Genomic DNA, 13,311 nt, shown 5'->3' with positions numbered 1-13,311 from the left:
GTCTATGGCAGGGTATTTTCTGGTATTAAGGGCTGTGGTAGATGGGGAGATTAGTTGCCGCACGACAAATCTCCCTTGACGCGGGTGACTAATCTCCCCGAAATGCCATCCCACTGGCTAGAATGTAAATCGGCGGTGGGATGGCATACGTGGTGCCAAAAGCGCTGAAGTTGCCTTGAGAGGAAACTTCAGCGACTTCGGCAAATCGTGGCACCGCGTATGCCATCCCAGCGGCGATTTACATTCTAGCCAGTGGGATGGCATTTCGGGGAGATTAGTCGCGCACCGTGTGTCACAGCCCTTAGTAGCTGTGAAAAAGTAGCTGCTACTAGTAGCTCTGTGTGTCTTCACCCTTAAGGTGCCCATACACCTTCAGATCAACTCACTTGTTGCCAAGTGAGCAGATTTTCTCCCGATATCCACCACCTACAGGTGGGAGATATCGGGAGAATCCAGGCTAATTGAAATTGATGAAATTATAACAACAGGTATAGGCAAAGTCGGTCCAGGAACCGCATCTACGAGTCGATGCGGTCCCCGATCCGACTAGATTTTTTAGTATGCCCGATCGATATCTGGCCAATTTCAGGACAGATATCAGTCGGGCAGGCCCGTCAGTAGTGCCCATACACGGGCCGATTAGCTGCCGAATCAGTCTAAGGGACCAATATCAGCAGCTACAATCGGCCCGTGTATGGGGACCTTTAAGGTCCCCATACACGAGGCGATTTCACTCGTTGTGCGACGAACGATTATATCGACAAACGATCGTATGGATAATTTGCAAAAGATTTCATCGTATCATTATCGTAAAATACGTACGATCGTACATCTACGTACGATCCAATGTCGTGGCGGAAGCGGTATTTATTTATTTATGTTCGTTGACTGCAGCTGCTGGCAATCATGACATGCGCAGAGAACAATCGTTCGAAGACAAATGTCTGACACTCACACCAACTGGCAGATTTTATCGTTAAACGACTAAAATTTTTAAACCTGGTCGATCGATTTTGGGGATGATAATGTCGGGTCGATTAGTGGGCCAACGATCGTTTGCACACCATCAACTATACGATAACTTAAAGGAAAAAGAAAGGTAAAGTCACTTGGGGGTGCCAAAATGTTAGGCACCCCCAAGTGACTTTAACCGCCTACCTTTTACCCCGGGCTGGTGCCGCTGTCAGGAGAAAACAGCACCAGCCCAGGGTAGCTGCCGGCGCTTCCTCCTTCCGGCTTCGCTGCGCGCGCATGCGCAGTAGAGTGAAAAGCCGAACTTAAACATTTAAGTCACCGGCAGTTTAGGAAGTGGAAGGCGGAAGGAGGAAGTGCTGCGCTCCAGGTACCCCGGGCTGGTGCTATTTTCTCCGAACAGGGGCACCAGCCCGGGGTACAAGGTAAGCGGTTAAAGTCACTTGGGGGTGCTTAACATTTTGGCACCCCCAAGTGACTTTGCCTTTCCTTCCCCTTTAACGATAGTATCGGGTCGTTCGGGAATCGGTCGTTTGACTGTAAAAAATCGGCCCGTGTATGGGGGCCTTTAGAGATGTGAGCAGAGATGTCTGTTATCAAGTTACTCTTGGTTGCTATTAGCCACCTATTGCTATTAGCCTGTTAGGCTGTAAACGCAGTCCTTATCTCTTTAAAGTGACCTATGTTTACTCCTTAAAAATGTACATTTCCTATGTAAAAGACTATATAAACCCTGCAGTCTTTTTGTTCAGGGATCTGTTGTCTCTTTCTTCATTCTTCAAAATCCCCATAGCTCTTGTCAACTTTGTCTTTTACCTCAAGTGTTCCAAGCAACTGAATTTCTATCATTACATAATATACCCAATACAATCAGAATGGGGGCTGCCATACTCATACCATACCCATAATGTCATTGCAGAATTTATATCATGCCAGCTGCATTGTGTTTCAGCTACGGGAAGGGCATAGGTACAGCTTATATTCCAGCTACAGCTGAGAATCAATTACCGAGCAGCAGAAATACACATACTTTGACTCCTTACGTTACTTGTGTCAATGGAGCAGCCGTTTTTGTGCATTATCTTAGAAACTGGGCACTAACAAGCAGTAACCATGGATCTTAATTTGCCAATGGCTTGAACTCTCACGTGTAGGCATTAACACCAACAAACGTGTGAATGTGTTTTTGTTAACATCTTTAATTAACAGTCTTTAATTAATCACTGCTCTGTGGGTTTGCCAGTATTTGTTGATGCTATGCCTTGTTTCATTGTTCTTCATGCCCATAGCTGCCTCCATTATCTTCTTCATTCACTTTCTGCTATTGCAATGTCTTTAAAAAGGGGGTGTTTAAATGGAATGTCATGTGTAGGTCTTTAATGAAAAGAATATATTTAATGGAAAGTTCAGGTATGGGACCTGTTATCCAGAATGCTTGGGGCCTGGGGTTTTCTGGGTACAAGGTCTTCCCTTAATTTGGATCTCTTTAAATCTGCTCAAAAATAATTTAACCATTAAATAAACCCAATAGGATTGTTTTCCACCAATAAGGATTAATTATATCTTAGTTGAGATCAAGTACAAGGTTCTATTTTATAACTACAGTGAAAAAAAAAGAAACGATTTTTAAAAATGTGAATTATTTTCTTAAAGTGGAGTCAGTGGGAGATGGCCTTGCAGTAATTTGGAGCATCTGGATAATGGGTTTCTGGACAACAAATCCCATACCTGTATTAACTTTAGGATGACAGAATACAGAATCTTATATAAAATGATGCAATATTAAGAGCAATCACTCTTTTCACATTAACCTTGCCCCTCCTCGGTACTGGCTACTAACTGAGTATGGGAGAAGACTGGAATACCCGGAGGAAGCCATACAAACTCCTTGCAGATAGTGGCCTGGCAGGAATCAAACCTAGGACTGATTGGCCCATGGGCCACACGCAGTATGGCTGTGTATATATATTTGTGATTTTTAGGGCAAAGAGCCTGAAAGATCAGAATAGCAGGGAGTTAAATGGAGCTGCACCTCCTCTTCCCTTCCTCATCTGGCAATGTGCCATGCACTGACCAACACAATGCACCAGCAGATGAAATCTCCATACCTGCCCATTCCCCAACCTACCAGTATCCATAGCCACCTCTTGGCATATGGTCAGATATTTGGCATATGGTCAGGAGTTCTGAAAAAGCTATTAGACTAGGACCTCCCTGGGCTGTGGATGCAATTCCTTCATGGTTTCTCTACATGGGCCCAGCAATGTCATCCAATTGTTGGCCACATTTGGTACAACAAAAGTTAAGAGGCCCTTACTTTGTATTAATACAGGTATGTATAGAGGAGACAAGCCATAAACTCTGTGGATGCTTATTCATCATTAGATCTGAAATGGATAATAAGTTGTAGAGTGTAAACAGTTGCTATGAAATTATAGGACAGGTAAGTCAGTGATTAAAGAGAGCAAGGTGCACATATGTGCATGTAAGATATAAAGTAATACGTGAAGATCCTATACACACCTATACACACATGTACATCATGGGAAGAACTTTTTTAGTGTGTTCTACTGGCTAGTTAAAATGTGATATTGCCCAAATCTGTAAGTACCATATTTGTTTTCTGAAGTGGATTAATTCTCTGACATTCTAGACCAGTGGTTCTCAACCTTCCTAATGCCGTGACCCTTTAATACAGTTCCTCATGTTGTGGTGACCCCCAACCATAAAATTATTCCTAAGAACATCGGAAATATGTGTTTTTTGATGGTCTTAGGCGACCCCTGTGAAAGAACCGACCCCCAAGTTGAGAACCTCTGTTCTAGAAGTATCAAGCTGAAGTTCAGACAAGGCTTAGGACAATGATATACAAGGAGATTAGTTGACCGTGACACATCTCCTCTATTGCTGGCAACTATTCTCCTCCAAGTGCCTTCTCGCTGGATTGCCAGTGGGATAACATATGTGTTGCTTTGGCTTTCCGAAGTCACTCAACATTCCCTACGAGGCAATTTCTCGTTGGAAAGCCGAGACAACACACGTGTCTTCCTACTACCGATTTACATTATTGTTGGTGGGAAGGCATTTAGAGTACATTATGCCGATTATTAGCGACTAATCTCTTTTTGTGTTATTGTCCTTAGAGCTACATTTTAATTGAGTTATCATGTGGAGTCCCTCCTATTGACAGTCATATGTTTACTTACCAGTCTATTGTGCCATCAAACACCCACATGTAATTGCATAAATTAGTAAATGTGAAATAATTTGACAATGAATTCAGAAACACACACACACTCGTATGGCTTTGTGCAACAGCTGCTCCTACACGGAGGGTTATTGTCTGCTAATAGGACTTCTTCCTCCTGCAGATGTGCTAATGTAGCAAGCTGTCTGTCTGGCCCCACTCCAGGAACCCCAGCACAATTTCTATGCAAATCAACAGCTTTTCATTAGCAAAAGTCACATTGCTAATTATGCCAAATAAACATTGCGTAGTTATAGGGGGAAGAATCTTACTGAACAGAGTAGAAAGCTAAATTGAGTCTGTTGGGCTCTATTATTTATTAGCCAACCTGCCGCTCTCCATCTGCAACTGAACTACCACTTTTGGCAGAAGCTGCCAGTTTGACTGTCATCATTTAAAATGCTTTTGACAGCATCACACCTCATTTGCAAGTGCAAATTCCAAGGCTTCCCTGCATTCATGCCCCCTGTACTTTTCACCTTGTACATAGAACTGGAAGAGACTGGAGAATGAATAGACACAAGCACCTTTCTAAATAATGTTTAAATTTGCACTTTGTGGTCAAGAACATAAATCAGCCCTATGGAGTGTTCTATCGCCACTACCCAGAAATGAATGGAAGATAATCTTTGGGACCAGCGATGTGCAAGGGGCCTATAGGCTGCAAATATCTGTGTTATTGTGGGAGGCAACATGCAGCCATTATTTCCACAACATTGGAATCAGTCTGACGTGAATGTTCCTACAACTGAGTTGCAGTGTTTGAAGTGAAGATGTATGAAGATGACAATGTGTTGTAGGGACCCATAGGGTTAACATGTCCCTATGGCTTTAAACCCTACAGATTCCTTAGTTTATGCTGTTACTGGGCAAAGACCCATGTATCCAGTCCATAGTTTGCACTTATGCCCTATTGGTTATTTAGGTGGACTCCATCCTTTGCACTCTCATATAGTGTTTAGCAAAGGGGTGGGTCTTCCTCTTTGGCTGCCTCTGTGTCTCAGGTGAAGGTCCACTGAGCCTGGGATCAGCCATAATTTAACCTAGAGTCATCACCTACTCTAGTGAAGTCGGGGACAGGGACCTCGTGAAGTAGGACCAGTTAGATAGTTACTCTTGTGGAGCACTTTCTAGGAAAGAGAGATAGAGAGGGAAGGAAGCAAGAGCATCTTTTGGCTCCACCAAGGAAAGTAGCTGGAAGTACCCTTCCATACAGGTACTGCTGCCTCAGCATAGGGCCATGGTTAAGACATAGGAGACAGGCAGAACCTTAACCCTGATCCACAGTCGGCTGTAGGACTCTTTAAAGCTAAAGGTATTCAACCTGAGGACTATCTATCTAGACTGCTTCCAAAGGGGTGCCAAGCTGACCAGGTGCATTTACCCTGCCCAGTCTCCTAAAGAGGTGGGATAAACCGGTGGGCATGCTCTCTTGTTGACCTCAGAGAGTACCACTATCCTATAACATCTGTTGTGGGAGTATTATTACCCTGCATCTTGATTTGATTGTCTCTGACAATAAACCCAGTTATTATTTGTTCAACTGCATTATCCATTATTTGCTAAATTGCACAGCACACAGCTACAGCGATTTGCAGTTTCACTACACCCCTGGTTACTTCCATATAGCAAAGGCCCATTCTGAAGGATTGAGTCGCCTGTACCCCATGCTCTAAACCTATACTAGCCGTGCCTTGACTGTTTTACAGCCAAATAGGGGTTACCGTGTCATGTGAAACAACAAACAGGAGACACTCACGTTGAAAATGAAATGGACCAGAGCACCATCAATGTTTCAGGGGGTAAAACCTCCCTTCATCATGCTGAGCTGGGTTTCTAATGCAAAATGTCCAGAAAAAAGAAAGAATCCAGAGAAGAATTCCATGTTATAAAAGTGTGCAACAAATGTTATACATGCCCACTATAGCTGCCCTCTACAACAGTCCTGTTGCCCTCTATTAGGGTCCCTGCTCTCATCCTCTGTTCTGTGGTGAGTTCTGATGGAGTCAATTCATTTTAATTTCTCCTAAAATCCTCATCATTATACGTACAGCTGCCCTCTGGGTTCTCTACAGATTTAAATTGATGTATTTAATATCATTGCTTGTCACAGAATGGAAAAATGATTATTCCAACTGAAATGGCAAAACTGGATATATTGCTACATAAAGTGACCCAGATATATGTCTGGATGAGGTGATTAAGCCAACGCTGGTACAGGCTATTTCTGAAAGAAGATGGAAATCTAAATCAACTGTTACATTCTTTTTAGATAATGTTGGTCCTTGGTTGGCCGCATCGAAAACATTTCAAGCAGTGGAAATTTCTGTCTTACTGATGGGAAGTTCAGCTGGTGGGAAAGCAGGGTCAAATGCACACAGAAACATTTGCCTGGATATCGGCACCATATACATTATATATACTTATACTTTATTTATATATATATCTGGCCTATCCTCATGCTGATCCCACTCTCATGGAGAAAGTGATTGTAGTGGATTCAGGCTCACAATTCCTCATTCGAGTAACACACAACCTGCCAATGGGTCATACTAACCCACACAGGATTTTCCACTGGCAGACTTTGGTTTGAAGCCATCCAATTCTCTACCCTATACTATCTGCTTGGTTCTCTATCTGGTGAATGATCCACCAGGAAGCTGCTTCCTCTACCCTCATCATTGGGGCATTAGGTAGCCCATGCTAAATATACCTCAGACACTAGTGCCTGTGGCAGTTTCCACTCACCCTCACCTGTTCTAGCCTACTCTTCAATGGCTGGTCTACCTCTGCATCGCCAACTGGTCCTGTTGCTGTGCCTTCCCATAAAGGCCTTGAGCCTGGGTGAAGTTACTGTATATACTCGAGTATAAGCCTTGTTTTTCAGCACCCAAAATGTGCTGAAAAAAGTCACCCTCGGCTTATACTCGAGTCGGCTGCCATGGGTCCCTCTAGACTAGCACCCTCTCTCCTTTGTGTGCAAATTAGGCCACCTGCAACCAGACCCTCCAGTGCCCTGGCCTAGGCTCCCACTAGCAATACTTATTTCCCCTTACATCCCTCCAGGACTGGGTCTGCTGCCAGTTTGCCAATGTGCAATGAGCGTGGGGTAGTACTCATATTGTTTTTGTTGACCCTCTTCTCCGCTTACAGAGCAAGTTTACTGTTTTTCTTTGAAATAAATATTGAAAAACATATACCCCACTGATGCCTCAATTAATGTAATTTTATTGGTATTTATTTTGATTATTAAAACTTAGCAGTAGCTGCTGCATTTCCCACCCTAGGCTTATACTCGAGTTAATACTTTTTTCCAGTTTTCTTAGGTAAAATTAGGTACCTCGGCTTATATTCGGATCGGCTTATACTCGAGTATTTACGGTACCTCTTTTATATCCTTCTGCCAATAGTGTCCCCTAGTGGATGGTGATAATCATTACATCTAACCTATTTCATTAGTTCTACTGCCACCTATTGGCTTAATAAAAATAGAACATTTTATATTAATGCTTCCCTTTAACACAGTCATATAATCACATCTTTTCCATCTCCTTACAAGTCAGCACCCACATTCAGCAGTCATCAGGGCAAGGAGACCTTGTTACATAGGAGGGCCTGGGAGCTATATTTGAGGGAAAGGATCAACTCATGAGAAAGGAAAGTCCCTTATGAGGGGGAGACTATATCCTGTCAGTTGAAGGTCCAGTGGAGAGGCATTGGGCTTAGCATTGAGACCGAGGGACTGATGGTGCTGTAATTACAAGTGCAAGCACAACATTTAACATTTCTGGCTATTGAGAAGTAGTATTAGGTTGATATCACACCAAGAGGATTGTGTAATGAGCTACAGCCTATGTGTAAGACACCAGCAAGACTCTCAACTGAGTAAAGTAGTACAGAATTGGAGCGCAGAAGGATAATGGAAAGAGCATTAAAGTGCACTTCTCTACAGTGAATTTGCAACTAGTTCATGCACTAGGTGGCCTGGTCTTCTAGTCGGGCCAATTATGATCCATAATTTCTGAAAGTGGACAAAATACTATATATAAGGGTCAGTTAGGAGACAGTTTTGAGTGGCTTTCTCATTACCAACAGTCTAGCAGTAAAGATATAGAAGGGCTAGATTCTTGTCCCTTCATCTTCATGTATTACACACATACCACTTCTATTTAAAGCCTTATGATACCACTGATACACAACATGACTACGTTGTGTGTGGCTGGGAAAAAGGAGTATCAAGAATGAAATGAGTGTGAGCCATTGTATTTGCTTCCAGCCCCTCAAATATGACGGCTATGCCAACGAGAGGAACTGACAATAGGATTTCTCAGCCAGAGAAATGGACTCACCATGTGATTGATCTGTTACCCCTGTGCCCAGGTACCGTGCCGAGTGTTTTATATTGATACATTGTTCTAACTGTTGGTGAGACATTTCCCCATGCCACTATTTACCAATAACTGCCTAACAGTTTGTATATTGAATAGGCTTCTGCACACACTGTCAGATCCTCAGCTCATTATCTGGAGAGAGATACCACAAGCACACACCAGTGTAACTCCCTGACATGCCCCCGTGCCAGTGCTCTACCATTCACTTCTGTGCCCATGTTGCTGCTTCTTCCTGCTGTTACTGCTGAGATTGCTAACTGGACTGTGAATAATGTTGTTATTTTAAGCTTTTCCAGAATTCAAATTAAGTTGGCTATAAAATTAATATTTAAACTGTAAAATATTTGTATAATTGTTATTCCACTATTAAAACTGGAAGGTGAAAATCAAACTGTTGGCCCCAATGCAAGCAGCTAGCAGCCTGACTTCCATGGATCCAATGGGGCCTTTATAATCAAGTATCTGCACCATGAGGATTTTTTAAATAAAAATATTATCCTTTATGGGATTTTGGGGCCATGTTAGATATCTGTGAATTGATTATCTACTCTGATTTTTGAAACTATCAAGGGAAACACCATTGGCTACACTGGAATCATTAGCGAGCACCCATAGCTGGTCCATGCATTTGTCTGCAACATGATCCAATGATAATCATAGTTATTATGTGGATGGGGCTTTATTGTATTCCATGGAAGGTGACACAAGGCAATTGGATGGGAACTGTGCGCACAATGAAGGGCAGATCATCTGAACACATTATTTTAGCATATACTCTGCCTTACCTGACCCAGTGACAGGTTCATGATGGCTATACTGTACAGCACTATAAAATACAATGGCACTTTATAAATACTTGTTAATAATATAGGTATGGGATGTTCATCACAATTATAATTTACTCTCTTATCATGGCATGTGTTGGCTACTTCAACTGTCTACTGAGTGGCCTTCCTCACCACTTCAGTCCATAATAACTGCAGCTGCCAGGTACATAGACCTCACCAACTGCTCTTCTACTGCTAATCCATTGCCATTATGGATACAATTCAAATTACTGACCCTGATGCTGAAAGCAGTTCACCCAACCCTATATCATCTCTCAACCTATCTCCAAGTACTCACCAAACTGCTCCTTATGCTCTTTTAATGATCTACTCATAAGCTCTCTGATTATCTCTTCAGATTCAAGTTCCCCTTCTCTGGAATTTTCTCATAACCTTTCAGCTTTTATACAATTTCTTTAAATTAATTTCTTTAGAGAAGCTTAGCTTTCCCTCATGATACATTATATGCCACTTCCCCCGGCCAAGTGCAATATTCAGTAAGATATTTTGGTGGCCCCTGATCTTGCCCATTCCCACGCCTTTGCCTTATACCCACTGACTATTACACTGTCAAGCTGTCGGGCCTGACTGACACACATACCCTTGCCCACCCCCCTCTATAATCCCCAAATGACACAAGAACCACACCAATCTGGGAGGAGAAAACAACCACAGCTTTATTTAGTATATAAATGACACAAACTTAGAATAATTAAGTAACCATATTACTTACACAGGAATGCCTCCAAACTGAAGACATCTCACATCTCAGACCAAAAACTATATATATATATATATATATATATATATATATAGGAGCACACCAAAGACCAGTTGTGCAAAGACGCACTCACTATAATGGCCTACCTGCTGTGCCAGGGGTTTCTAGACCCGCATAGAACTCCAATAAATTGCATTTGGTCATTTGTACCAGGGCCCAATGCCAGTGCCCCGGCAAGCATTTCCCTGCTCACCCCTCCCCCCCTTGAGCTCTGACAGTACTTTTACTACCCCAGTAAATCCCTTATGGTAAGTGGGTGGAATTCTGTCAACCAGTGCTGACTGGATGAAGAAGACCCTGGAAGATCAAGGTATATGATCAGTACTTTAACATGGCATTGGGCATAGGAACGTTCAAACCATGGAGGCTGCAGAATCCTATTTATCTGCTCCCTATGCCTGGCTATGTTTGTACCTCTGTCCCTCTAGTAGAGCACTTTTTATATCAGGACTGTCCATCCTGCAGCCTTAAGCGGCTGAGTTATAACTCCCAGAGTCTACTGACAGCCAAATGCCCCAGGATAGGTGATGCTTGGGGCATCGCTGAATTCTTGTTTATACTCAATACCACGGTGGCACAAATGGCACAAATGCTTTAATAATGTCCTTTTAACTATAATAAACCCTTTGACCATCTAAATCTGATGGAAGGTAAAATGTTGGCTTATAACACCCCATCATCAAGCAAATTGCTGAAAGACCTTAGCGATGAGAGTGAAATGATAGCAGTTTTAGGAGAGAGGGGGCTAAATGACAAGGCTTTACAGCCCCAGCACTGCCTTCTACAAGAGACTGCTCAGTTTTTGTTAATTATATATTACAATAAATATCTTCTCTGTTCCATGTACTCTATAATAAATGTTCCGTGTCACATTTAATTCTATATTTTACTGATTAAACCAAAAAGTACATGGTGTACAGTATTTCTGAGCAGAGCCAAGCAGAGTGCAAGGGAATCACATCAGCCAATAATTAGCAGGTCTCAGTCTCACAATCTACCTGCTCAGCCCCACATGGCACTGCATAGTTGCACCCTGGGTCATTCCATCTTCTGCCTCTTAAATTGAAGCGATCATTTGCCACCTAACTCTAACACAGCCTTGAATGCAGATGATCTGCCATTCTTTGTGCAGTGCACACACAGCCAAGTGCTTGCATTTAATCAGCACACTCCACCCCAGCCTGTTCTGTGAGCAGGGGAGGGAAATGTGAATCTCAGTCTCTGCCTGGAACTGGTAGGAGAAGTATTTGCTGGATGTGAGGATCAGCGCTTGGAGGCAGGAGACTCACAGGGACTGGGAAATTCTCCCTAAGGCACATGCTGCAGCCCTGCAGCCTGGAGAGGCAAAGGAGAATAGAACCACCGCTGAGACCAAGGAGAAATGCACATAAGTGACTGTGCTCAGGAGAGAGGTAATGGACCTGGAAGGAAACAGAGGGATAAATTGAGGTTACTTAGGAAAAAGTAGTGGATGGGGCATGCAGAACAGAGGCAGTGGAGCAATAAGGCACTGAAGAAGCTCAAGTCACTGTGATAAGGGGAGGTGGAAGCAGAGGTAGTGCAATGGAATGGATTGGGGGCTGTCTGTATGCAGGGGATGCCAGGCATGGAGTGGAAAGCACACACTATGTAATATTTTTCCACAAGCAATGTAGGGTTTGAGCAGACAAGAATGTTTTGAGTTTCAGGTTGAGGCATGAGAGGAGACCTAGAGGAGAGTGGCAGATACGGGAACTTGATTACTCGCAAGAATGTTTGCAGATCTCAACCAGACAAACTGTAGTAGCTGCACCTGCTCTGCTGGAAACCGGATATTCAGGGTCAGCTTTATGATCGCCCTGATTCTGGCCATCCTGCTGGGCAACTCAGTCATCCTGGCAGTGTTCCTGGGCACCAAGCAACTGCGCACCCCACAAGGTTACCTGAAGGCTTCCCTGGCAGTGGCAGACCTGGCGCTGGGTATCCTGGTAGTTCCCTTCTCTGTTTATGGGGAGATGACTCTGCTCTTCACCAACTCCTCCAGTCCACATGGTGCCACTCAGGTACTTGCTGTGGGCTCCTGGCACCCTTGTTACCTGGTTGGTCCAGTGTTTGCCGGCTGCACCTTGGTATCCATCAGCACCATCTTCCTACTCACCTTAGAGAGAAGCATTGCTATTCTCAAGCCTCTTCACAAGGAGTCAGTGATTACCAGGAAAAGGACATTGCTCCTCATCCTCCTCTCCTGGGTATCCAGCTTCTTCCTGGCTATGAGCCCCATCATCTTCAGCAAGGGGGGGATAGTTGTGGAATATAATCACTGCAGTCGCATGTGCAACTATGCCCTTGCCCCAGCCTCTCCTTCCCATGTCTGGCAAATACTCTTGCTTTTTCCTGCATTTGACTTCAGCCTCCTTGGGGGCACCCTGATTATAAACGCCCTGTCCCTCACCACTATACATCAGTATACACGCAGGAGGAAACTCTTATCTGGAGCAGACCAGGAGAACCTCAGTTTCTCTGACATCAAGGCTGCCAAGACCATAGGGACCCTGACTATTGCCTTCACTGCCTCCTTTACCCCCATAGCTGTGTTTGTGGTTGGAGATGTGTTGGGGTACAAGTGGTGCACCTTCTCATTCTTTGCCTTTTGGATCCTGGCCAGCAATAGCTGCTGTAATGTGCTCATCTACAGTGTGTGCGACCAGCGGTTCCGCGAGGGTGCGCGCCAGCTCTATGTCACCCTGCGCAGCTGGTGTTGCTGCAGAAGTTCTCGTTGAAAAGTAGAAGATTTCCTTGTTTTAAAGAGCTGCTCTCTGGGTTTGGAGATTGGGCTTACAGAATAACTAAAGGGCACATTTCATTTAAATACATGACAAATTCCAAGACCAAGAGGAGTTGCATAGGGTTCATCCCATTTGCCTGTGGGGATGCCTCTCACCACTGTTCTCTATAACAGTCCTTGGATTTAAACTGATACCAAGGAGACATTCTGTCAATGTGTTTTTGTGGATCACAAGGGCTTCAGAGCAGGGGACACCATCACAGGGGGCTATAGATACAAAGGACATATTATATTTTCTTACATTTCATATATACATAAGGGATGTCCTA

At 43.6% G+C, this 13,311-nt stretch overlaps 1 protein-coding gene across 1 annotated transcript; it reads left to right on the top strand.

Annotated features, from left to right (window-relative positions):
• Window positions 1-11,969: 11,969 nt before the first annotated feature.
• Window positions 11,970-12,977, top strand: LOC100494476 (rhodopsin, GQ-coupled). The gene has a single exon (XM_018095163.2). It carries the CDS (start codon window positions 11,970-11,972, stop codon window positions 12,975-12,977), a length of 1,008 nt encoding a protein of 335 aa, XP_017950652.1.
• The last annotated feature ends 334 nt before the right edge of the window (window positions 12,978-13,311 follow it).

Source organism: Xenopus tropicalis, chromosome 6 (assembly GCF_000004195.4).
Source record: "Xenopus tropicalis strain Nigerian chromosome 6, UCB_Xtro_10.0, whole genome shotgun sequence".
Lineage (NCBI taxonomy): Eukaryota > Metazoa > Chordata > Amphibia > Anura > Pipidae > Xenopus > Xenopus tropicalis.
The sequence above is the reverse complement of the archived record's forward strand: the minus strand, read 5'-3'. Positions and strand labels throughout refer to the sequence as shown.

Coding starts and splice junctions, on each gene's coding strand:
- LOC100494476 (XM_018095163.2), top strand. CDS start 11,970: ATGTTTGCAGATCTCAACCAGACAAACTGTAGTAGCTGCACCTGCTCT.